The following is a 23198-nucleotide window of genomic DNA, read 5'->3' on the forward strand; positions in this document are numbered from 1 at the left end:
CTCGGTCCTATCCAACAACGAGCGACATCAACAACAACCACAGTAACCACAACAAGGGCAACAAAAGGGGGGAATATGGCCTCCAGGAGCAGTGGATTCATGGTGCAGGCACTGAGCCCCAGCAATAACCCTGGAGGCAAAAAAAAAGGGGGGGAAAGAAAAGAAAAGAAAAAAGAAAAAAATGTTTTATAATCCAAATATCTGGTATTTCAGGCCTAGGCTGGAAGCTCTGGTTCTCCTACATCTTTGGGAAAACCTGTATAGAGTCAGCATGGCTGAAGCCAATACCAGCAGAGTCTTTCAGAGAAACTTGAAACACACATCCTCGATTCTGAAAGCTTAGAACAAGGCTAGGGTAGCTATATTGTATACTAGAGCAAATTCAGGAATCACATCTGCTGAATCAGAGCTACTCTAATATGTTGAACTAGTCTCAAGTCTCAGGCCTGTGTTGGGCCCACATCTATACCTTTGGTAGAAAATAATAATAAGGCTGGGGAGGCAGCATGGTAATTATGCAACTGAATTTCATGCCTGAGGTTCTGAGGTCCCAGGTTCACTCCTCAGCATCACCATAAACCAGAGCTGAGTGATGCTCTGATCTTCCTAGTGCATCAAATAGAAATGCAAAGGGTCCTTAAAAACATTGTGTTAGAAAGGAGATGGATGTATACCAGATGGCCACTTACAGGTGGTTCATTAGAAGCAAGACAAGAAAAGGGAAGATACAGGAAAAAACTTAGACTGGGTGAGGTATATTGCAACCAAGCAAAGGACTCTTGGGTATTAAGAGATGAGGTTGGGAGAGGGTGTTGGGTACTCAGGACACAATGGCAAAGAGAGACTTGGATTGGTGGTAGGAGTGGTATGCAGACACCCATCATGGAGAGGTAAGAAACTGCATTCATGTATCAATAACTGCCCTGTAAATAATTATTTCCCCAATAAAATGACCTGGAAAAGAGAAAAGAAGAGATGAATAAAGAAAAAAAGAGAAAAGAAAAGAAAGTGGCCAGGCAGTGGCACACTGAATGAAGCACACATAGTATAAAGCACAGGGACTGGTGCAAGGATCCCAGTTTGAGCCCCTGGCTCCCCACCTGCAGGGGGGTCACTCACAAGTGGTGACATAGGTCTGCAGGTGTCTATCTTTCTGTGTCTTCCCCTCCTCTCTCAATTTCTTTCTGTCCTATCCAACAACATCAACAACAACAAAAAAAGGAAAAAATGGCCACCAGGAGCAGTGGATTCATAGTGCAGGCACCTAGCCCCTGTGATAACCCTAGAGGCAAATAAATAAGCATAAAAAAGAAAAGAGAAGAAAAGCTGCAAAGTTCCAGAAAAGTAGAACTACTGTGATCCAAATATGAACACCAGCCCCTTCCACTTACCAGCAGTTGCTGTCTTTACAGATTTGGATGTGGAGGCATTGGTGGCATTCTTGGTTTCCTTGTCTTTCTCTTCCCCACGTGCTGCTTTGACCTCAAGTGTGGCTGTAGTTTTTGTTGCTTTTTCCACAGATTCTTTCTTCTTAGGAGAAGCTACTCTGGATACTTTATCTAAGGACTCTTTCAACCCCCCTGGCTTTGGGGAGGCTGCTGAGGGCTTAGATTTCCCATCAGCTTTTTTGACAGGTGATGATGACTTGGTCTTTGTACCTGGCTTTTTGGTTTTAGTTTTCTCTTTCAGATCCTTCTTCAGAGATTTGCCCAGGTTCTGCTCAATGGCCAAGGCCTCTGGGTCCATCATGGACACATCAGGATGGCGTGGAGAAGGGCTTCGGTCTTGCATGGGGGCTGGAGGTGGGTCCATGTGTTTGTATGTGACTGTTTTGTCAGTGGGGATGGTTTCTGATTCATCTTCAGAGTCAATATTCGCATCAGCTGTGATGGAGGGGCACTCTTCAGTCTCCGGGGGCACATCAGAGTCAGTCTGGGAGGGAGCTGACTCACTGACTGAGGTGGGAGGGGTCTCATCACACTGCCGCCCTTGTGGCTTTCCTCCTGGAGGTGGTGGGGCTCCCCCTGACTGAGTGAGGGGCCTCTCAGATTCTTCAGTTGGCTCTTCACTGGCAAACCACTCAAGAGGGTTAGGATTGATGAAAGAGGGTGACAGCTCTGTCTTGGGATGCTTGTACTCACAGGAGGACACAAGACATAAGTCCACATCCTGCCGAGCCTCTGAGGGGGACTTCTTCTCTGCTGTGTAGCACTGGTCTGATGTCTCATAGGAATATGTAGACTCCTGGGGGGTCCTGGTGATTTTCTCTGCAGTTTCATAGCAGTACGTAGAAGTATCAGGGGTTCGTGTTGTTTTTGTCGATTTCTCATAGGAGTAACTTTCAGACTCAGGGAAATTGGAAATTTTCTCACTTGTTTCATAGGAGTAGCTGCAATCCCCAAGTGTGTGGCCACCATCTTCAGAGTCATCGTAGCCATTGCTGATGTCATCCAGGAGTCTTCTAGACCTTTCTGTCTTTTCGTAGCTGTAGCCACTCACTTCAGGGGTCCTGATCGTCTTCTCACTGATCTCATACGAGTATCCACCTTCTTCAGGGGTCCGTGTGGTCTTTTCAGTAATTTCATAGGCATAGCCACCATCTTCGGGAGTCTTGACAGTTTTTTCAATGGTCTCATAGGAGTAGCCACCACCAGATGGAGACTTTGTGGTTCTCTCTACCTTCTCATAGTAATAGCCACTCACATCTGGGGTCCGGGTGGTCTTCTCATAAGACTCATAGTCATAACCTTCTTCATCTGGAGACCTGGTTGTTTTCTCAGACTTCTGATAAGCATAGCTAAAGTCACCTGGTGTCTTTCCTCCACTGTCCTTCTCTATACCAGATGTGGTCAAATCTGTATCCAAGGCTAGGTGGTGTTGCATGCTATCAAATAACATTGAGGCACGGAAGTCATAAGGCTCTGTGGATGCTGTATCCATTGGTGGAAGAGAAGGAGTGTGGCAAGTTGCTATATTCTCTTTGACTGCAGAGGTAGAATCTGAGAAGCTAGGTGAATATAAAGGAGAGGACTGTCTTGGGGTAAGAGGAGAGATATCAGACTTAGGTGAGAGCTTCTCTCCTTCCAGACTTTGTACTTTTTCAGAGGTGAGTGATGCATATAAGGACATATCTCTGGGAGGAACATCGGATAGAGCATCTTCTTGGAGAGGAGAAGCTATCTGAGAAGGGGTATGTGCAGAAGAGGTGGATGGAGAGGCTTCAACCTGAGACACTGAGATGAGCTCAGACAAATCATTATCTTGGGTGTAAGATGGCTCTTCCATTGGTGGTATCTTTTGTGATAAACTGGAGTCCTGCATGTCAGAAGGACTGTAGTCCACCTCAGTTGGCCCATTTTCAGTGATGTGAAGCACCCCTGCACCCACTGTGGGGTGATCTGGAGACTGTCGGCTGAAGTCCATAGCAAGGGAGTGCTCTGGAGACTCTTGGCCAAATTCAATAGACATAGAGGATTGCTCAGATCTATGATCTTGTACTGGTGTCCTGGATTTGGCTGTTTTAGGGGAGAAGTCAGGTGGAGAAATTGACATTGGTCTTGGGCATTCTTCTTTAGATGGAGACATTTCTGTTTCCTGGAAAGTGGTAGGCGTTTGCACAACAGACACTGAAAGGGAGTCATCTACTTCTGTGGAATGTGGGGAGCCAACCTCAGCATGGAGAGAAGGAGACACATCATCTGTTGTTGGCTCTGGAAATGAACTTGTAGCCACTGAAGCTGTGGAGACTGAGGCCACACCCTCCATATGAGAGTATGTGTCTTCTGCTACACCCTCATCAACAGGAGTAGCTGACTTGTCTGAGACGGTGCCTTCAGAAATGGACATCTTGGTATCCTCTTTAAAAGATCCAAGATGACTGGCATCTATCTGTGTAGGAGAAATATCTCCTCCTAACTTCCTTTCATCTAGAGCCAGTCCTGATTGAGAACTGAGAGTATCAATATCATCAATTTTCCTTTCTTGACTGAAGTCTTCCTTTATTGGTATAAAGTCTGTGGTTTCCCCTTTCTGTTGATCTTGGAAAAGACCAGTGGAAGTTATGTCAGAAACTGGACTTATTTGATCTGTAAAGTCTTGTTCTCTATTCTTCCCTTCAAAGGGGCTTTCAACATATCTACCAGAATCCTTGTCATCAGCACTTAGGAAGCTCTCATATGCAGATTCAGATCCAAGTAGGGGTGGGCTCCGTAAGGGAGACAGAACCTTTTCAATAGGAGACTCTGAGTCAGGCACAGGTTCATCCATGGGGCTTATGGAAGCCCTTTCATGCTCATCTTTTGCATCACTGAATTCAAAGCTCTCTGGAGCCTCTGGTGGTTTTTCAATAACTCCTGTTGGAAGGTGACTGGATTTCTCTTCAGTGGGAGATTGGTAGTAAGGTGTGTGGCCAGCACTGCCAGTCACAGATTGTGATGGAGACACAACTTCTAGGGTCTTATCCTCAGGACTAACACAATGTTCTTCAGCTACTTCTTGAGTCACCTCAGAAGAGACTGAGACTGATTCTGCCTCTGCTGAGACTTTAATCTCATTGGGTGTCAGAGAAAAGTTCACACTACGTTCACCTAGAGGAGTCTTTTCTATAGGTGATGGTGGAGATGGACTCAGAGATGGGATCTTGGATAAACTAAGTTTTTCCTCTGAACCTGCTGAGATCATGTCTTTGATGTCCAACATGGAACTGGCTTTCACATCTTTCTCTTCAGAGCAGTATGCATCACGTAGAGCAGACTTGCTAAATTTGTCTTCCTCCATGGATGAGGGTGGTGAGATAGTAGAAGCTGAAGCATTGTAATCCTTCCCATCAGTGGCATCTGTCTTTGACCCATCAGACAATCCATTGAGTGCTGTCACAGCAGATTTTGAGTATTCCTGAGCATACAACGAAGACTCATATTTGGTGATATTTACAAATTCTTGAGATGGGGACTCTGTCTCTTCATTATTGGTTTCATCACTCATGACATCTCGAGGAGTGGACATCTCATCCATTGGGGTGGGCTCACTGGATATCTCAATGGTAGACTGAGTATAACCAGATGTGGCAGTGAATTCTTCAGGCTGGTCTTCTCGATTCTCCTCATCGGAAGCAGTGGCCTCACTTTCTGATCCTCCAGGTAAAGTTTCATCATGAATTGAAGATGCAGGTTCTTGAAGAGGAGACTGGGACCCCACTGGCTTGGCTGATGGGGTAAGAAATCCGTACTGATCCTCAAGACCACTAGCCCCTGCAGCCTTGTCAACCACAGCCATCACATAATCTTCAGCTTCAGCTTTTTCAGACTCATATTCTTCCTCTCTGACACCTTCAGCTTTATCCTCTTCATCACCCTCCTCCTCAGATTGCTCAGCTTCTCCTTTCTCCACAGCCTCATCCATGTCTTCTTCTGCTCGGTCATCACCACTTGCCACAGACTCCCTCTTCTCCTTAATGTGCACATCGTCCTCAGCCTTCACACTCTCCTCTTCCTCCAGGGGGCTGTGCTTGGATGTGTTCACACATATGTTTTCATCACCATCCTCTTCTGGCTCCTCTGCCTCCTCAGTCTCTGCCTTTTCCTCATAGTCTCCAGTCTCAGAGGATTCTTCAAAACCTGCTCCTTCATCTTCAAACTTTTCAGTGTCCTCCACCCCCTGTTTCTCAACTGGTTCCAGCTCCTCAGGTGTCTGTTCACATTCACCCTCCCCTTCTGTGGTGGTGATACCCTCATCTGGGGACTCTGCAGGACCTTTAATCACTTCAGTCTCCTGGATGACATAGGCTTTGACTGGTTCAGTCTCCTTCAGCTTCTCTTCATCCTCTATCAGCTCAAGCTGAGGCTTGATGTCTTTTGCTACATCAACCTCTTCTGCTTTTAATTCTTCAAAGTCCTTGGTGAGATCCTCAGGGGATGACATAAGGGATCTCTCAGCTTCAAGGTCTTTGGCAGGGCCAGTGGTGGCTGCTGTCACAGGTGCTGCGGTGGCTGTAGTGCCAGTAGCTGCAGCTGCAGCCTCTGTCATCTTGCCTTCCTTCTTAATGACTTTAACCTTTCCCTTATCCTTCAGTTTCCCAGTAGCAACAGAATCTTTCTTGACAGCCTCTTCCTTCTTGGGTACTTTTGGTTTTAGTACAGCTGGTTTTTTGGCCTCAGACAGAGGAGTAGATGACTTCTTTGTGTCTTTAGGAATCTTCTTAATTTCTTTTTTAGGTTCCTTCTCTTCTTTTTTAATGTCCTTCTTCTCATCTTTCTTGATCTCCTTCTTCGCATCCTTCAGTGGTGTGTCTTTTTTCACCTCTTTCTTGAGTTCTTTTTTCTCTTCTTTCTTGATCTCTTTCTTGACTTCCTTCTTCACCTCTTCCTTTTTTGTTTTTTCCTCCTTTTTGATGGGTGTCTTGTCCTCCTTTTTAGCCACTTCTTTCTTTGGCTTTTCCTTCTCCTCTTTTTTCTCTTCTGGTTTTGCCTTTATTTCCTTTTTCACTGTCTTCTCCTTGGTCACCTTGGGTTTGACATCTGTGGCTGGTTTTTCAGTCAGCTCAGCTTTCACTGGGGGCTGCTCCTCCTTGCTGGATACTTCCTTTTCAATCAATGTGGGTTTGGTTTCGGTTTTCACTGGCTTGTCTTTTTTCACTATTACCTTTTCTTTGCTTTCAACCTTGGGTGGCTTTTCCACATGATTAGCCTTTGTGACTTCAGGTGTTTCTTCCTTAGACTCTTTTCTCACAGATTTGCTGGCAAGTGGCTTTGTGACTGGCTTCAGACTTTCTCGGCTGTCAGCCCTCTGTTTCAGTTTTGCTTGTTTCACTGCAGGAGTGGCCACTTGGCCAGTTAGATCCTTCTGGGTGGCTAGTGGCTGTTTTAGAAAGTCTAAATGCTTGAGTTTTTCTAGCCCTTCTAAGATACTGTATTGGGTACTATTTCCAGGAAAAAGTACTCGGATAATTTTTTCTGCAGGGTTTGCTGGATGCCATACAATCAAAGATGAGACGGAGGTTAAATAGGAAATTGGGATATCTATTTCTTGACCACTGGGCAGAATTAGTTCAGCCTTGTCTTTGTTGGTGCCAGTCCACTGCTGCATAAAATACTGCATTTCCTTGCTGCTCTTGACTGGGTTAAGCACATACATCTCAAGTTTACCAACTCCCATCTTTTGGAAAAGAATGACAGGCTCAATGGTATTGCTGACACTTCTGAATAAAGGTTCTGGTTTCATGGATAATTTGTTTAGGTACTGGAGAGTGAAGCAAGCTTCTTCTATACTTCTCTTCATCTTAATGTTTGGCTCTGGATTTTTCAGATTTTCAGGTACATTGAGGAAGACAACTCCTAAATCAGGGGAGATGAGGTTTTTCATCCAGTCACTGTTTGTAGTGGAACCCTGGGACTGTTCTTCTTCAAGCTCTGCGATTTTTCGCTGAAGCATGCTGTTTATTCCAGGCAAATTGTCATCCCCAATGTGGGTGAGCAGGATGGAGTCCACTCGGTCCAAGTGCCGGATGAGCTTCCAGAAGCAAGATTTTCTTTCTGACCCTCCATTGATGAGCATATTGAATCCATTCACTGCAAACAATGCAGAATCACCCCTGCCTCCAGGAAAAATGTAGCAACAGGGCTTAGAGAGCTTTAGAAATCCACCTGATGTGGGGGGTTCAAGGATATCAAAGGGAGAAGGGACCTCCACTGATTCCGAGAGGTACTCAGTGAACTCAGAAAGTCCTTCCATCTCTGGCAATATTGAAGCTGAGTTGAGTTTAATATTGATGAAGTCTTGGAGATTGTGTCTGTCAAGATTGGAGTTTTTCCAGTCCCCTTCTTCGGGACAGAACAGGGTTAAACTAGCTTTGTTGGCTGGGTGAGTGGTGCTCAGTAATTCCCCAATCTAGAATTTAAGAAAAATAAGAAGAAAGAAAAGATTTAAGTGAACAGTCATCCATCCGAGAGCCATCATCTACATCTATTAGAAGGTGTTACAGAAGCATTATAGGTACAGAGAGCTGATGTCTGATATACTGGCTGCATAACTGTTGAACTTTCTCCCAGTATGACTGGTAGAGGAGCAGTATCTATTCTAAACCAGCATGGAACTACTCTCCTCCATTTCTAATATCACTGACCATCTGGATGATCCCTGCCTGTGCTATAGCACCTATGAGATACTTTGAATATTACCCTGGGGGATTTACCATGTAAAAATGCCCTTTAGAAAAATATTCAACTGGTCTGGGGAGACAGCATAATGGCTATGGAAACAGACTCTCATGCCTGAGGTTCCTAAATCTCAGGTCCAATCCCCCGCACCACTATAAGCCAGAGCTGAGCAGTGCTGTGGTGTTTCTCTCTCTGTATGTGTGTGTCTCTCTCTCTCTGAATCTCTCTCAAAAATAAATAAATAAATAAATAAATCTCATATATATATTTAAAAAAAAGAAAAAAGAAAAGAAAAATATTCAACCATCACAGGGAAAGTTCTGTGTGTCATTTATAAAGTACTGTTTTTTATTCCACTATGAACATACTAAGGGAATTTATGTGTAATACACTTATTGTTACTCATTTTTAGAATTGGGAAGTTCCAAAAGGACAAAGTTTGAAGTGGGCTTTATTTCCTCTGGAAGAAGTTATGATAAGGTTAACTTTTTTTTTTTTAATCAGAGCACTGATCAGCTCTGGATTATGGTGGTGTGTGGTGTGGGGGACTGAACCTGGAACTCTGGAGACTCAGGCATGAGAGTCTCTTTGCATAACCATAATCTACATATCTGTCTCTACCTGATAGGAAGCTATGAATTGTGCATTACTCCAAAAAATAAAATTTTGGTTCTGGCATCAATTCATACTATTTAAAACATGAACAGTTCATCCAGCAGATAGATTCTCTTCACATGTAAATATTTAATTGGAGTCTTAATGATTAAAACAACAGGGTAATTAAATAAGCAAGAGATCAGATTTGTCTCCCACTTGCTCATGTTCAAATACATTGTGAGACATTCTACTCACTCATTTCTGTTTTTTTTTTTTTTTCAGGATAAGTTTTGTGTGAGTGACTAAGATCAACTTTGGCTCAAATGATTTTCAACACATTGCTTAGTACTTCCTATAGGATGGAACTATGGGAAAGCAAACCAGAGGCAAAAACAAAGAAAATAGTAGTTCTCTTCTCACTCTGAATTAAAGCTAAGTGTTTCATGGTCTTAATTTGGTAAATAGTGCAGAACAATCAAACTCTAAATTCTAATCCTCAAACTATACATTCAAAGCTCATAAATATGCTCAGAGTTTCAACAGAAAAGAGTTCTGGAATGGATCCCGGTTCCAGCCCCCGACTCCCCACCTGCAGGGGAGTCGCTTCACAGGAGGTGAAGCAAGTCTGCAGGTGTCTATCTTTGTCTTCCCCTCTCTGTCTTCCCCTCCTCTCTCCATTTCTCTCTGTCCTATCCAACAACGACGACATCAGTAACAACAACAATAGTAACTACAACAATAAGGACAACAAAAGGGAAAATAAATATAGAAACATAAAAAAATATGTAAAAAAGGGAGAAGACCCAAATGAATCAGATTGTAAATGAAAGAGGAGATATCACAACAGACACCGCAGAAATTCAACATATCATGCGAGGCTTCTATGAACAAGTATACGCCACCAAGCTAGAGAACCTGGAAATGGACGATTTCCTAGATATCTACAAACTTCCAAAATTAAATGAAGAGGAACTAGATAATATAAACAGGCTCATCATAGCAAATGAAATTGAAACAGTTATCAAAAACCTTCCTAAGAATAAAAGTCCTGAATCAGACACAAAAGTAAATTCCACGTGGATCAAGGCCCTAGATGTTTGACCAGAAACATGTTTGATCAGATACTTAGAGGAAAATAATGGCAGTACTCTTTTCCACATAAATTTTAATCTTCAATGAAACAAATCCAGTTATAAAGAAGACTAAAGCAAGTATAAACCTATGGAACTACATCAAATTAAACCACCACTCAAATAAAGAGACCCCTCACAAAATGGGAGAAGATCTTTACATGTCATACATCAGACAAGAGTTTAATAACCAAAATATATAAAGGGCTTGCCACACTCAACAACAAGAAAACAAATGACCCCATCCAAAAATGGGGAGAGGACATGGACAGAATATTTGCCACAGAAGAGGTCCAAAAGGCCAAGAAACACATGAAAAAAATGCCCCAAGTCTTTGATTGTCAGAGAAATGCATATAAAGACAACGAGATACCACTTCACTCCTATGAGAATGTCATATATCAAAAAAGGTAGCAGGAACAAATGCTGGAGAGGTTGTGGGGACAAAGGAACGGCACTGCTGGTGGGAATGTAAATTGGTCCAGTCTCTGTGAAGAGCAGTCAGGAGAACGCTCAGAAGACTAGAAGTGGACCTACCCTATAATCCTACAATTCCTCTCCTGGGGGTATATCCTAAGAAACCAAACACACCCATCCAAAAAGATTTGTGTATATTTATAGTCTTTCTTTTAAATATTTATTTATTTTCCCTTTGTTGCCCTTGTTTTTTTTGTTGTTGTTACTGATGTCGTCACTGTTAAATAGGACAGAGAGAAATGGTATATATACACAATGGAATACTACTCAGCTATTAAAAACAGTGACTTCACCATTTTCAGCCAATTCTGGATGGAGCTTGAAGAAATCATGTTAAGTGAAGTAAGTCAGAAACATACAGATGAATATGGGATGATTTCACTCTCAGACAGAAGTTGAAAAACAAGATCAGAAGAGAAAACACAAGTAGAACCTGAACTTGAGTTGGTGTAATGCACCAAAGTAAAGGACTCTGGGGTTGGTGGTGGGGAGAGTATAGGTCCAAAAAGGATGACAGAGGACCTAGTGGGAGTTGTATTGTTATGGGGAAAACTGAGGAATGTTATGCATGTACAAACTATTGTATTTACTATTGAATATAAAACATTAATCCCCCAATAAAGAAGTTAAAAATAAATAACTAAAATTTTAAAGCTGCTGATTTTTTAAAGCTGTTGATTTTTAATAATTAGAATGAAATGAAAATGTAGAATGAAGCTTAGTCCACTTTAGTTTTTTAAATTCCACTTTGTATCATGTACATAGGGTAGGTATTCAATCACTACTTTTTTTTTTTTTATAGAGACAGAGAAGTAGAAATGTAAAAAGGTAGAGAGGTAGAGAGGTAGAGGGTAGAGGTAGAACTAGTAAATTGAAGTTCCTCAATTACTAGTTCTTTTTCTTTTTAAAATTTCTTTATTGGGGGATTAATGTTTTACATTGGACAGTAAATACAATAGTTTGTACATGCATAACATTTCTCAGTTTTCTACATAACAATGCAACCCCCACTAGGTCCTGTCATCCTTTTCCAGGACCTGTACTTTCCCTCCCACCCACCCCAGAGTCTTTTACTTTGGTGTAATACACCAACTAATTCTTAATATGTGATATATGCAGACACCACATTCAAGAAGTAAAAATCCCTAAAGAGTACCTTTTTACTTTCTATCTTTTCATCTCCTCACAGAGTTCCTGTCAAATGAAAGTAGTGACTCCCGTCCCATCCCCACCCCTCTCCAAAAAAGCTGTACAGAATTCTGAGGAACTCTGGGTAATGAAAAACAAAAGAGACTAGTGAATGGAAAAACCACAACATAGTAGAGAAAGCAGTAAAAAAGGTTGGCACAGTGGTCTGGGAAGGTGGCACAGTGGATGGAGCACTGGATTCTTAAGCATGAGGTCCCGAGTTCAATCCATTGCTGTGGTTATTATTATCGTTGTTATTGATGTCATCGTTGTTAGATAGGAGAGAAATGGAGAGAGGAGGGGAAGACAGAGGGGGAGAGAAAGACAGACACCTGCAGACCTGCTTCACCACCTGTGAAGCGACTCCCCTGCAGGAGGGGGGCCGGGGGCTGGAACTGGGATCCTTCTGCCAGTCCTTGCGCTTTGCGCCACGTGCACTTAACCCACTGCGCTACCGCCCTGATAGCTATTTCAATTCACCAGATGAAAAGATTTTCAGTGGAGAAGCAATTACAGAAGCCAGACCTTCCACCTTCTGCACCCCATAATGATCCTGAGTCCATGCTTCCAGAGAGATAAAGAATAGGAAAACTTTCAAGAGTGGTGGTAACTGTGTGGAATTGTACGTCTCCTATCCTACGGTTTTGTCAATATTTCCATTTTATAAATAAATTAAAACATTTTTTTTTAAAGAAGTACACTGGAGCACCTAGTTGAGCTCAAATGTTAAACAAAATGCGTAAGGACCCAGATTCGAGCCCCACCTACAGGAAGAAAGCTTTGCGAGTGGTGAAGCAGTGTTTCAGGTGTCTCTCTGTCTCTCTCTCTTCCATCTCAATTTCTGGCTGTTGCTATCCAGTAAATAAATAAAGGTAATTTTTTAAAAAAGAAGACATCATGTATAATTGTGCACTGTAGTTATCTTGATTTTCTTACATATCATCAGGCTCAATGGATGTTTGGTAAATTGAACTGAATCCAGCCAATTCAAGAGTTGTGGGTCTGGAGTAGGCACATGGGTAGCGGGGGACGCTCTCTCAAGCACACTGACAGGTCCCCTCCCCTTGTGCTCATAGAGATGGATGGATGAAAGGCATGACTGGAAGGCAGATTGCTCAAGGCAAAGTAAGTCATTTTGCTTAATTATTTTTTCTAATTAAAAGCAGGCATATTGGATGAGGAAGGATGGTAGAGGAAGTAAATGACTTTATTGTAGATACTATTAACGAGGTGAGATTTGATTTTCCAAACCATGGTCTGCCAGCTACATTTCTTTTTTTTGATTAGGTTACTTGATGGGCTAATGAGGAAATACAGTAGACAGAATATCTCTGGGTTCTAAGATGCTTGACAGGATTTCTGAACAGTCTGATAACAGAATGAGATGAATTTATAGCCAGTCATATAAGTGGTGCTGCTCAGTGGCATCCTGTAGGAAGGTCTATGTTGGCAACCTCAGGGTTCATTTTTTCATCCTGGTGATTACTGCCTTGGATGAACTTATCACTTCTGTAAATGGCATTAAAATGGAAGACAGGGCAACATGTAGAATGGGAGATTAAGATATTTACAAAGCTGTTGAAATTGGGATGATAAAGGTACAGACAATTCTTAACTGAATGATATTCTGGGGGTGGAGTAGGGAGATAGCATAGTGATTGTGCAAAAGACCCTGATGCCTGAGCCTCCAAGGCCCCAAGTTTAATCTGCATAATCATAAGCTAGATCTAAGCAGTGCTTGTGGGGGGGGGGGGGGGGCGCTAATAATAAAGGAGAAGAAAGAGAGGGAGAGAAAAAAGAAGGAAAGAAAACAACCCTAAGAGGCTTTCTAAAGGGGTAAATATATGGCCCAATAAATCATCTGGGTATATTATAAGACTGGGAGATGTGGCTTAATAAAATGATATTCACAGAAAAGAGGGAATTCAGTGAACAGTCAAAAAGCCAAAGAAACTTAAACTTCAAGGTTCCTCACTAGCATAGTCCCCTCTCAGAGTCCTGTATTTCAGATGTGGATTAACTATTTTCTTTCTTTTCTTCATTTTTTTTCTTCTATTTATTTCCACCAGGGTTATCACCGGGGCTCAGTTCCAGAACTATGAATCCACCACCCTCAGGAGCCATTTTTTTCTTTCTGTTTTATTGGACAGGACAAAGAGAAACTGAGAGTTGAGGGGGAGCCAGAGGAGAAGAGAGAAAGACGTGCCTCACCACTTGTGAAGTGGGGGCTGGGACATGGGTCTTAGTGCATGGTAAAATGTTGGCTTAACTGGGTTTGTGACTACTCAGCCCCCTTCTTTTCTTTTCTTTTCTTTTCTTTTCTTTTCTTTTCTTTTCTTTTCTTTCTTTCTTCCTTCCTTCCTTTCTTTCTTTCTTTCTTTTTTTTTTACCAGAGCACTGCTCAGCTCTGGTTAACAGTGGTGAGAGGGATTAAACCTGGGAATTTGGAGCCTCAGGAATAAGAGTCTCTTTCCATAACCGCTATGCTATCTACCCTCCAATCCTTGTTTTCCTTTTTCTTAGAGGGAACTCCCAACTTAAATAAATTACAGAGTTCCTAATAGTCTGTAATGATTCAGTATAAAGTTCATAATGAAAAGTGTCTACTTAGATACTCTCTTCACCTACTACCTATTACAATTCTCTCACTCACTCACTCCAAAGGTAACCTTAGCAAAGCAAGGACTGCAAAAGCTGAATAAGGGCAAGAGACTGGCATACATTAATGATGACTCTTTTGTCACTATCAGACCACCCCGTCCGCTAGGGCCATATTCGGAGAGTCCTGAGATTCCAAACATGCATGATGGGCCTGGAACTTGAATAAATCCCTTTCTCCATTGTTACCGGTAATTTCTATCAGGAACAACACAATAGACCCTGTTGTGGACCCCCATAAGACCTTGCCCTCAACTTGGATCAACAATGTCAGAGAATGTTCCATCCTCCATCCTCCACACTCTATGCTACACCTGAAGAAGATGGGCTGATATTGGGGCAGCTTGGAATGTTCCTACTCATGACCACAGAATGTAAGCTCAGATCTACAGGGATGCAGAGGTCACATAGGCTCCTAAGCTGAATATGGGCCCCAGACCAAATCAAATAAATGGGGTTTACAGTCAACAATATTTATACCCCTTCCCCATACTAGGGAGCTACTCTCTTCCCTGGTTCAGCTTTCTGGTCCTTTTTCCAGCCATGACATCATCTCCCTAGACAATAACTTGGATCCACCTGCATATCAGATTCCAGGCTCAGGGGAAAAAAGAAAAAAAACAAAACAAAACCAAAAACTAGTATAGCCACAGGCCCTTTGGAATATAACTAAAATATGCCTACTAGCTATCTACAAAATGGAGGACCCCCCAACTCTTCATCTGCACTATTCCAGCCTTTAGGTCCATGATTAGTCGACAATTTGTTTGGCTTTTTTTTTTGTTAATTTGTTAACTCTCTTTTTAACCACCAGGTTCCAGATGCTAGCATGATGCTGACCAGACTTCTTTGGACAGACAACCCCACCAATGTGTCCTGGAGCTGCACTTCCCCAGAGCTCTTCCCCACTAGGGAAAGAGAGAGGCAGGCTGGGAATATGGATAGATCTGTCAATGCCCATGTTCAGCAGGAAAGCAACTACAGAAGCCAGACCTTCTACCTTCTGCATCCTACAATGACCTTGGGTCCATACTGCCAGAGGGTTAAAGAATAAGAAAGCTATCAGGGGAGGGGATGGGATGGGATAGGATACAGAGTTCTGGTTGAGGGAACTGTGTGGAGTTGTATCCCTCTTATCCTATGGTTTAGTCAATGTTTCCTGTTTATAAATAAAAAATTTTTTAAAAATTGTAGAGTCCTTCAAAGCTTGCTTCCCCACACCACTGACATGTCATTCATTGTAGATCATAATGGTCAAGAGTTACTTTTAGGCTTATTTCATAGAAGATTATATTAAAACTATAGAAGTCACTAATTTAAATTGTTTTTCTAATTATAAGGAAACTTTAATAGACAAATTTAAATTTATTAATGATATCTGAATTATGGTATCCAGTAAATGTTAAGACATTTTATTAAAATAGAACCAAAAATAACCAAACAACTAAACTAAAATAAATTTCTTTGCTGGCTTCTTCTCTTTGGTTTTAACCTTTAACTGTTAGACAGGCTGCTTTTCTCTTCAAATGTATTTCTTTTTCCACATCATTTTATCTTTTAAACATATTTAATAGGGGCTGGGTGGTGGTATACCTAGTTGAGTGCATGTTACAATGTGCAAGGGTCCTCACGTTCCTACCTGTAGGGGGAAAGTTTTGTAAGTGGTGAAGCAGTGTTGCATCTCTCTCTCTCTTTCTCTCCTCCCTTCCCCTTCCTCTCTACCTCCCCCTTTCCTCTTGATTTCTGGCTGTCCCAATCCAATAAATAAATGAGGATGATATAAAACATTAATAGCTTTCAAATTAATATCTCTAACCCTATTCTTTGTTCTCTGAGTTCTAGGCTTACTCTATAATAATGAAGGCACTCAGGCCTAGCCATAACTCAGCTCCTGAATTGCCCCCTTACTACTTCCAACCCTCCCTCTTCCTCCTAAGGAAACAGGATTGAAGGAAAATGACCAACACAAGATAATTTCAATATCTTGCTTTATAGAGAACATTTGATAGAAGGGGACATTAACCTGGAGGATAAAATTGACAGCATTAGTGAAGGGCATCTAGGATACTGTTAGGTGGGAAAGAGATCAGAAATGAAAAACTTTTTTTTTAAATATTTATTTATTCCCTTTTGTTGCCCTTGTTGTTTTATTGTTGTAGTTATTGTTGTTATTGATGCCGTCATTGTTGTATAGGACAGAGAGAAATGGAGAGAGGAGGGGAGAACAGAGAGGGGGAGAGAAAGATAGACACCTGCAGACCTGCTTCACCGCCTGTGAAGTAACTCCCCGGCAGGTGGGGAGCCAGGGCTCAAACCCAGGATCCTTATACTGGTCCTTGCGCTTTGCGCCACCTGTGCTTAACCCACTGCGCTACCGCCCAACTCCCGATGAAAAACTTTCTAACAGAGAGATTGAAAAAAAAAATGTTCCAGGAGATGGTGACCACATCATCTTTAGATTTCAGGAAGAGGTGGATTAGTCAGATGACTTTTCTATGTGTAAGCTCTGGTTTTGTAGTTGACCTCTCAATGACTAAGACTTCTTAACCTGAAACTCTAAGTGCATTGGCAATTTTATTTTTCAGTCAATTTATTTTTTAAACTATTCTTGGAGGATAAGTGTCATTTGTGCTTTTCTGTTGTGTTTCTGGTTTCTCTGGAGGGGGTAGTATGTTTTAAGGACTGGATCAAAGGAATAAAACTGTACACCAAATGTCACTTATGCCCTTTTGTGACAGAATTATCCTGTGCTCAAACCCTTTTATCAAGGCAGGAATATGCAAACATAGCTCTAAAAGACAGGCTCACTCTTCAAGTCCAGAAATTTTCAATCCATTTTGGATATGGGATCTATTCTATATTTACAGTGTATTATAAAAGAGGTAGGGGGTGGAGGAGATAGCATAATGGTTATGAAAAGAGACTCTCATGCCTGAGGCTCCAAAGTCATATGGTTTAATGTCCCATACCACCATAAACCAGAACTGAGCAGTGCTCTGGTAAAAAAAAAAAAAATACACACACACACACACACACACACATATATACATTATAAAACAGGTAAAGAGCCAGTGTAATTAGGCAATAAAAGTAAAAAAGGGAATCCAAATTGGAAGAGAAGTAAAATAATCACTACGTGCAGATGATACAACAATACAGATAGATTACACAGATTTTGCTGACTTTGGTATAGTCCCTAAAGTATCCACCAAAATACCAGAAACAGTAAATGAATACAATAAAGTGTCAGAATATCAAATAAATATAGAAATATCTGTTATATCCTTATATATACAGACAATGAACTACAGAGTAGAGAAATGAATTTAAAAAAACCCACTATCGGGCTATAGCGTAGTGGGTTAAGCGCACACGGCGCAAAACTCGATGCCCAGCATAGCGGTTCAAGCCCCCAGCTCCCCACCTGCAGGGCGTAGCTTTACAAGCAGTGAAGCAGGTCTGCAAGTGTCTTTCTCTCCCCATTTCTGTCTTCCCCTCCTTTCTCCATTTCTCTCTGTCCTATCCGGCAACAATAACAACAATAATGATAATCACAACAATGATAAAAACAAGGGCAACAAAAAAGGAAAATAAATAAATAAAATATTTTAATAAAAAAACCCACTTTTAGTCTTATCAAGAAGGACAAAATACCTTGCAGTGAACTTACCAAAGGAGGCAAAAATATCTTTATGTTGAAAAGTACAAGACAATGTTAAAGAAAATAGAAGACATACATAAATGGAAAGATTCCTCATCTTCATGAACAGGAAGACAACATTGCTAAGATGGGCATATTACTTAGGGTTGGCATTGAGTTTAGAATTTTCTCTATCAAAAATCAATAGTACTCTTCAAGCAAATAGAAACAAGGATTCCAAAATCTGTGTGGAAACACAAAAGTCTCTGGATATTCAAAGTAATCCTAAAGAAAATGAGTTATTTCAGGTATTTTTTTCTCACTTTAAATTACACTGCCAATAAGTGGTAATAATAAAAAAAGTATAGAGTCAGGTGGTGGTGCACAAGGATTGGGGTTCAAGTCCTTTGCCCCCACCTGTAGGGAGAAAGCTTCAGAAGCAGTGAAGCAGTGATGTAGGTCTCTCTCTTTCTCCTCTTAAAATAAAAAAACACCTTTTTTTGATATTTATTTATTTTTGCATAGAGACAGAAATTGAGAGGGAACAGAAAGATAGAGGGACACACACACACCTATTATCAAAGAAAACTATAGACCAATATCTCTGATGAACATAGATGCTAAAATATTGAACAAAATTCTAGCCAACCAGATACAGTACTATGTTAAAAAAATTGTAATCATGACCAAGTGGGGTTTATCCCAGGGATGCAAAGTTGGTTTAATACACATAAATCAATCAACATGATCCACCACAACAATAAAAGCAATACCAAAAACCACATAGTGCCCAGACTATTAAATGGGGAAAGTAGAGTCTCTTCAACAACTGGTGTTGGAAAAATGGGTTGAAACATGCAGAAGAATGAAACTGAACCACTATATTTCACCAAATACAAAAGTAAATTCCAAGTTGATCAAGGACTTGGAAGTTAGACTAGAAACTATCAGATACTTAGAGGAAAAAAATGGCAGAACTCTGTTCCACATAAATTTTAAAGACATCTTCAATGAAACAAATCCAACTACAAATAAGACGAAGGCAAGTATAAACCTATGGGACTACATCAAATTAAAAAGCTTCTGCATGGGAGTTGGGCGGTAGCGAAGCAGGTTAAGTGCACGTGGCGTGAAACACAAGGACAGGCGTAAGGATCCGGGTTTGAGCCGGGGCTCCCCACCTGCAGGGGAGTCGCTTCACAGGCAATGAAGCAGGTCTGCAGGTGTCTATCTTTCTCTCCCCCTTTCTGTCTCCCCTCCTCTTTCGATTTCTCTCTGTACTATCTAACGACAGCAACAACAATAATAATAACCATAATAATAAAACAAGGGTAACATGGTCTCTAGCAGCAGTGGATTCGTGGTACAGGCACCGAGCTCCAGCAATAACCCTAGAGGCAAAAAAAAAAAAAGCTTCTGCACAGCAAAAGAAACCAATACCCAAAGAGACCCCTCACAGAACGGGAGAATATCTTTACATGCCATACATCAGAGAAGAATTTAATAACCAAAATATAGGGAGTCGGGTGGTAGTGCAGTGAGTTAAGCACATGTGGCACGAAGCACAAGGACCTGCTAAGAATCTGGGTTTGAGGTCGCAGCTCCCCACCGGTAGGGGAGTCGCTTCGCAGGCGTAGGTGGTGAACCAGGTCTGCAGGTGTCTATCTTTCTTTCCCTCTCTCTGTCACCCCTCTTCTCTTGATTTCTTTCTGTTCTACCCAACAACAGCAGCAAAAAAAATAATAAAAACAACAATGATAAAACAATAAGGGCAACAAAAGGGGAAAAAAATGGTCTCCAGGTGCAGTTGATTGGTGGTGCAGGCATAGAGGCCCGACAATAACCCTGGAGGCAAAAAAAAAAAAAAAAAAAAACCAAAATATATAAAAAGCTTGCCAAACTCAACCACAAGAAAACAAATAACCCCATCCAAAAATGGGGAGAGGACATGGATAGAATATTCACCACAGAAGAGATCAAAAAGGCCAAGAAACACATGAAAAAATGTCAGAGAAATGCAAATAAAGCCAACAATGAGATAACACTTCACTCCTGTGAGAATGTCATATATCAGAAAAGGTAGCAAGAACAAATACTGGAGAGGCTGTGGGGTCAAAGGAATCCTCCCGCACTGCTGGTAGGAATGTAATTTGGTCCAACTTCTGTGGAGAACAGTCTGAAGAATTCTCAGAAGGCTAGACATGGACCTACCCTATGATCCTGCAATTCCTCTCCTGGGGATATATCCTAAGGAACCCAACACACCCCTCCAAAAAGATACATGTACACATATGTTCTTAGCAACACAATTTGTAATAGCCAAAACCTGGAAGCAACCCAACAACAGATAAGTGGCTGAGCAAGTTGTGGTATATATACACAATGGAATACTACTAAGCTATTAAAAACGGTGACTTCTGGGAGTCGGGCGGTGGCGCAGCGGGTTAAGCGCATGTGGCGCAAATCACCAGGACCTGCGTAAGGATCCCAGTTCAAGCCCCCAGCTCCCCACCTGCAGGGGAGTCGCTTCACAAGCGGTGAAGCAGGTCTGCAGGTGTCTGTCTTTCTCTCTTCCTCTCTGTCTTCCCCTCCTCTCTCCATTTCTCTCTGTCCTATCCAACAACAACGACATTAATAACCACAACAATGTTAAACAACAAGGGCAACAAAAAGGAAAATAAATAAATAAATAATTTATTTTAAAAAAACCAAAAACCGGTGACTTCTCCGTTTTCAGCCAGTCATGGATGGACCTTGAAAAATTCATGTTGGGAGTCGGGCGGTAGCACAGCGGGTTAAGTGCACGTGGCGCAATTGCAAGGACCGGCCTAAGGATCCCGGTTCAAGCCCCTGGCTCCCCACCTGCAGGGGTGTCACTTCACAGGCAGTGAAGCAGGTCTGCAGGTGTCTATCTTTCTCTCCCCTTCTCTGTCTTCCCCTCCTCTCTCCATTTCTCTCTGTCCTATCCAACAACAATAAAAAAAAAAATAAGAAAAAAAATTCATGTTAAGTAAAATAAGTCATAAACAGAAGGATGAATATGGGATAATCTCACTCTCAGGCAAAAGTTGAAAAACAAGATCAGAAGAGAAATCACAAATAGAACCTGAACTGGAATTGGCATATTGCACCAAAGTAAAAGATTCTCGGTGGGTGGTAGGGAGAACACAGGTCCAAAAAAGATGACAGAGCACCTAGTGTGGGTTGTATTGTTAAATGGAAAATTGGGAAATGTTATGCATGTACAAACTATTGTATTTACTGTCGAATGTAAAACATTAATTCCCCAATAAGGAAATTAAAAAAAAAAGAATATACTTATGTGACCGCTGTCTTGTAAATCATAAAAAGAAAAGTGATGAAAGCTGAATCACTGTGATCAGAGTAAAAGGAAATGAATTCAATCTAGAGTCCCCTTTGCCAACTTCCAAACTTGGCATCACATGTGCCAGAATCATGCTCTCATTCTATGACCATCCCCTCATTAATAAATAAATCTTAAATGTAACAAAATACAATCTTTGATCTGCTTTTATCAGTATCCACTAATATGTAGTTTTAAATACATCACATGTTATCACCCCTGAATAAGATCTATGTATGAGAAATACTAATGTGTCGTCCCTGAGGTAGCACAGTGGATTAAGTGTTTTAAGTGGATTAAGGCTCTTAAACATGAGGTCCCGAGTTCCATTCCTGGCAGCACATTTACCAGACTGATGTCTGGTTTTCTCTCTCTCTCTCTCTCTCTCTCTCTTACCTTTCTAGTAAATAAATTTTAAAAAAGAATTTTAAAAAAGAAATACTAATAATCAAATTTTAGTTCAGTTACTTTGATCAGTTTTTTTAATCTATGAATGATTCTCACTGACATGTCCTGTTTTCTTACTTTCCTCCCTTTCATGAGCCCTCTCTTTCTTGGGTTATTCAAACAACCCAAGCTCATACTCTGGTATGAGGCATTACAAGTTTAAGAAATAATGAAAGCAGAAAAAATAAGTACCAGTACTGAAAGAAATTAGAGCAATTAAATGCTAACAGAAGTCCAAAAGGTCTTTGGAGTAGTCTTTCAGAAAACAGAAAATCTGGATTTCCTTTTTGCAGTCTGTTATTTCAAATTTCTCCATCATTTTGCCATCTGTAAAATGTTAACTGTTCCAATGCCCCCTCCATCTGTATCTCAAGCACATGAATAATGATCCTAATTAATTATAGAGTGTTCTAAATTTGTTTGCCATAGATCTGTGGTATAGTTGGACCATACAGTTTTGCTAATTTTGAAAAAGGAGGCATGATATTCCCTCTTCTTCTATTTCCCTTGAGTGCTTTCAAAGAGCAGCCCAAAGTTGTAATAACAAAGTGTATGGAAAGTTCAGCTACTCCCAGACAGGAGCCTACCTCTTGATCAGTGAAAATCTCTATGAAGCATTGAAAGGAGAAAGAGCCGGATTGGAGAATGAGCTCTCCAGTATTTTCAAAGCACTGTCCAGTCAGCACGAGCAGCTTGTGTCTGGCAGCATCTGTGATCATTAAACGCACCTAGAAGAAAGCACAGGAAGTAGACATGAGCCGAGGGTTGGGGGGGGGGAACACTGCTCCCCATATGGAGAAGCGGGCTAGGACATGGGGCACTTGAAGTGCTTCACCAGTAAAATCCTTCATTCCATGGTATTCAGATTTCCCTTACAGTCTCTGGTCAATCACCCTGAATGCACCCTATTTCAGAAGCTAAGCAGGGTGAGGCCAGGGTGGGAGATTTCCCCTCCAGAGACAGAGGAAATGATGACTGTGGTCATCAGCTCGCCATGAATGGTATCATCTAAGCTTGGTTGCAACTAAATCCGAATAGCACAGTAGCAGGTGATTGACTTTCCCCCCTTGTTTGGGGTTCCTTGTGTTTTTGCAAAACAACCTACACTGCAGATAAGTTTGCTTCTTTATCTACCAGCTGACGAACAACTAGGTCCCTTCCACCTTAGGCTGATATACATCTATGTAGACACTCTGGAACAGCTCTGAGAAGTGTGGGGGGGGGTGTCTTTAGGCATTATTTTGGCACACATGTTGTTCCTTGATTGTATTGTGGGGGGTTGAGGATAGTTGGGTCATAGCCTGTTGACTTCCAGATCTCAGTCTGTGACTAGTATGATGTCTGGCATTCTGTTCACGCTGAACTCAGCTGTGCTCAAAAGGAATACCTTGGTGCTTCCAGAAGTGCTTCTACTGAAGGACAGGTTGGCCTCCTGCCACCTAAATTTCACAGAGAGCTCTTCTGTACAAGTCATTTACCATTTTATTTAAAATCTTTCCATTCAAGGACCACCTTTTGTTTATGTTCAACATTAGGTACCTTGA

At 41.5% G+C, this 23198-nt stretch overlaps 1 protein-coding gene across 1 annotated transcript in view; it reads right to left on the minus strand.

Annotated features, from left to right (window-relative positions):
• MAP1B (microtubule associated protein 1B) overlaps positions 1-23198 on the minus strand; it is a 119769-nt gene that overhangs the window by 10348 nt on the left and 86223 nt on the right. The window contains exons 3-4 of the mRNA XM_060191227.1: positions 22242-22382; positions 1392-7884 (exon numbers count right to left, since the gene is read on the minus strand). Coding sequence (XP_060047210.1) covers positions 1392-7884; positions 22242-22373 — 6625 coding nt within the window. The 5' untranslated portion in view covers positions 22374-22382. The remainder of the gene's footprint in view (positions 1-1391; positions 7885-22241; positions 22383-23198) is intronic.

The sequence above is a fragment of the Erinaceus europaeus genome, chromosome 5 (genome assembly GCF_950295315.1).
Source record: "Erinaceus europaeus chromosome 5, mEriEur2.1, whole genome shotgun sequence".
NCBI classification, from domain to species: Eukaryota; Metazoa; Chordata; class Mammalia; order Eulipotyphla; family Erinaceidae; genus Erinaceus; species Erinaceus europaeus.